The sequence below is a fragment of the Gekko japonicus genome, unplaced genomic scaffold (assembly GCF_001447785.1).
Source record: "Gekko japonicus isolate JY-2015 unplaced genomic scaffold, Gekko_japonicus_V1.1 scaffold522, whole genome shotgun sequence".
Taxonomy (NCBI): domain Eukaryota; kingdom Metazoa; phylum Chordata; class Lepidosauria; order Squamata; family Gekkonidae; genus Gekko; species Gekko japonicus.
Genome location: NW_015169790.1, coordinates 807,571 through 809,089, shown reverse-complemented (window position 1 = coordinate 809,089; position 1,519 = coordinate 807,571). Strand labels below are relative to the sequence as shown.

General features: G+C 43.2%; 1 protein-coding gene across 1 annotated transcript in view; it reads right to left on the bottom strand.

Annotated features, from left to right (window-relative positions):
- Positions 1-1,519, bottom strand: part of SLC41A1 (solute carrier family 41 (magnesium transporter), member 1) — a 44,170-nt gene that overhangs the window by 28,391 nt on the left and 14,260 nt on the right. Inside the window, exon 3 of the mRNA XM_015417022.1 lies at positions 236-343. Within this exon, the coding sequence (XP_015272508.1) occupies positions 236-343 (108 nt within the window). The remainder of the gene's footprint in view (positions 1-235; positions 344-1,519) is intronic.

Sequence of the window (1,519 nt, the reverse complement as noted above, 5' to 3'; positions counted from 1 at the left end):
GCTCTTAACTGTCAGGAGAGAAATATTTAGGCACAGAGTATCATTAAAGCAAATACTGCAAATGAAAGCTTATACCCAGAATATAACTTTTTTGTCTTAAAGGTGCCACTGGACTCAAACACTGTTCCAATAAAACCTCTGTAAGTGAACACCAACTGTTAACTGTATAGAGAAAAAAGCAGTTAGACACATGCAGGCTATTTGCCTGGCCAGCCATAAAGACCAAAATACTCACAGCAGTAGAAAGACGAGATGCTAGCGTCATCTCCAAATTTCCTTTCAGTCCCAGGAGGGCTGGAACCAGGATGAATACTTCGCCCACATACTTGAAGACATCCCAGTGCTGCAAGACCAAGGATACAGTTCAGAGTACCATACAAGATTACTAAAAGAGACTGCTAAAATGGCAATCTCAGCAATTGTGGGGAGGGGTCTTTAACAGTTTATCACAGCATCCACATTGGCATCAGCAACAGCAAACTGCCAGGGGTGGGGAAGAACCCCTTCTCTGCCAGGATTGGTTTTCTCCTGCAATGTGCAGCCATGGGAGAGTTCCGGCAATGTTTCAGCCTACAGAACATATTCAGTTAACACAGGTACATCCAAAAGATGCAAGCGGAATGAATGTGCTACACAAGGGCCATGGGAACTCTTTGCAAGTAGGTAAGAATTCTTGGGGTAATAAAGGGTTTCTCAGTGGTTGGGATCAACAGGATGATATATTAACAAAAAGAAGAAAGAACTATTGGACTGGCATGCTTAGTACTGAGTAAAATAGCAGTCACCTGTTTGTCCCAAAGGTTATAGTCTATACCAGGGAAGCCGAGTCCTGGGTCACTAAGCCCCAATTTAGAAGTGAGAAGGCTGATAGATAAGGACAAAAAAAGAGCTTATCCTGGGTGATGTTGCATAGACCCAGCACCACATTTAAATTCAGCTACTTACTATCAGTTCCAAGAACCAAGGTCCACACAGTCCAATTATCATGCCTCGGTGCTTTGCACAGGTAGCAGCCCAGTTTAAATGTGACACTGAACCCATGCTATTTTGCCTCATTAGGACCACACTTACATTGGCTCTGAACTGTATCAGGCACATCTTCTGTCTCTTAGGACCAAACCCCTGGGTTTGAATTCCCAGAATAAGTTAGAGACCTCCATGCCATCGATTTCAAGATGCAATTCCATAAATCCCCAAATGTGGGCAAAAAGTCTAGCAGGAACCAGCCCATTCTCCTTCATTCTAAAATCTGCACACTCTATAAACATCCCATCCCTCCCAGTATAAACCTTGGCATACTGCATAAACACCCAACTGCTGGGTTTCTTAGGGAGCACTAACTACAGGGCAAGAACTATAACAGTAGGACAATTGGAGAAGAAAAACTACAGAGACCACAGGCAAAGGTTTCCAAAATACACCAGGAGATACTGTATTCCTTGAGGAAGAAGCCTGGGTTAATTTCAGCATGTGTGCTTTAACCACTAATCAGCTTACTTTCTACCTGTTAAAAACTGGG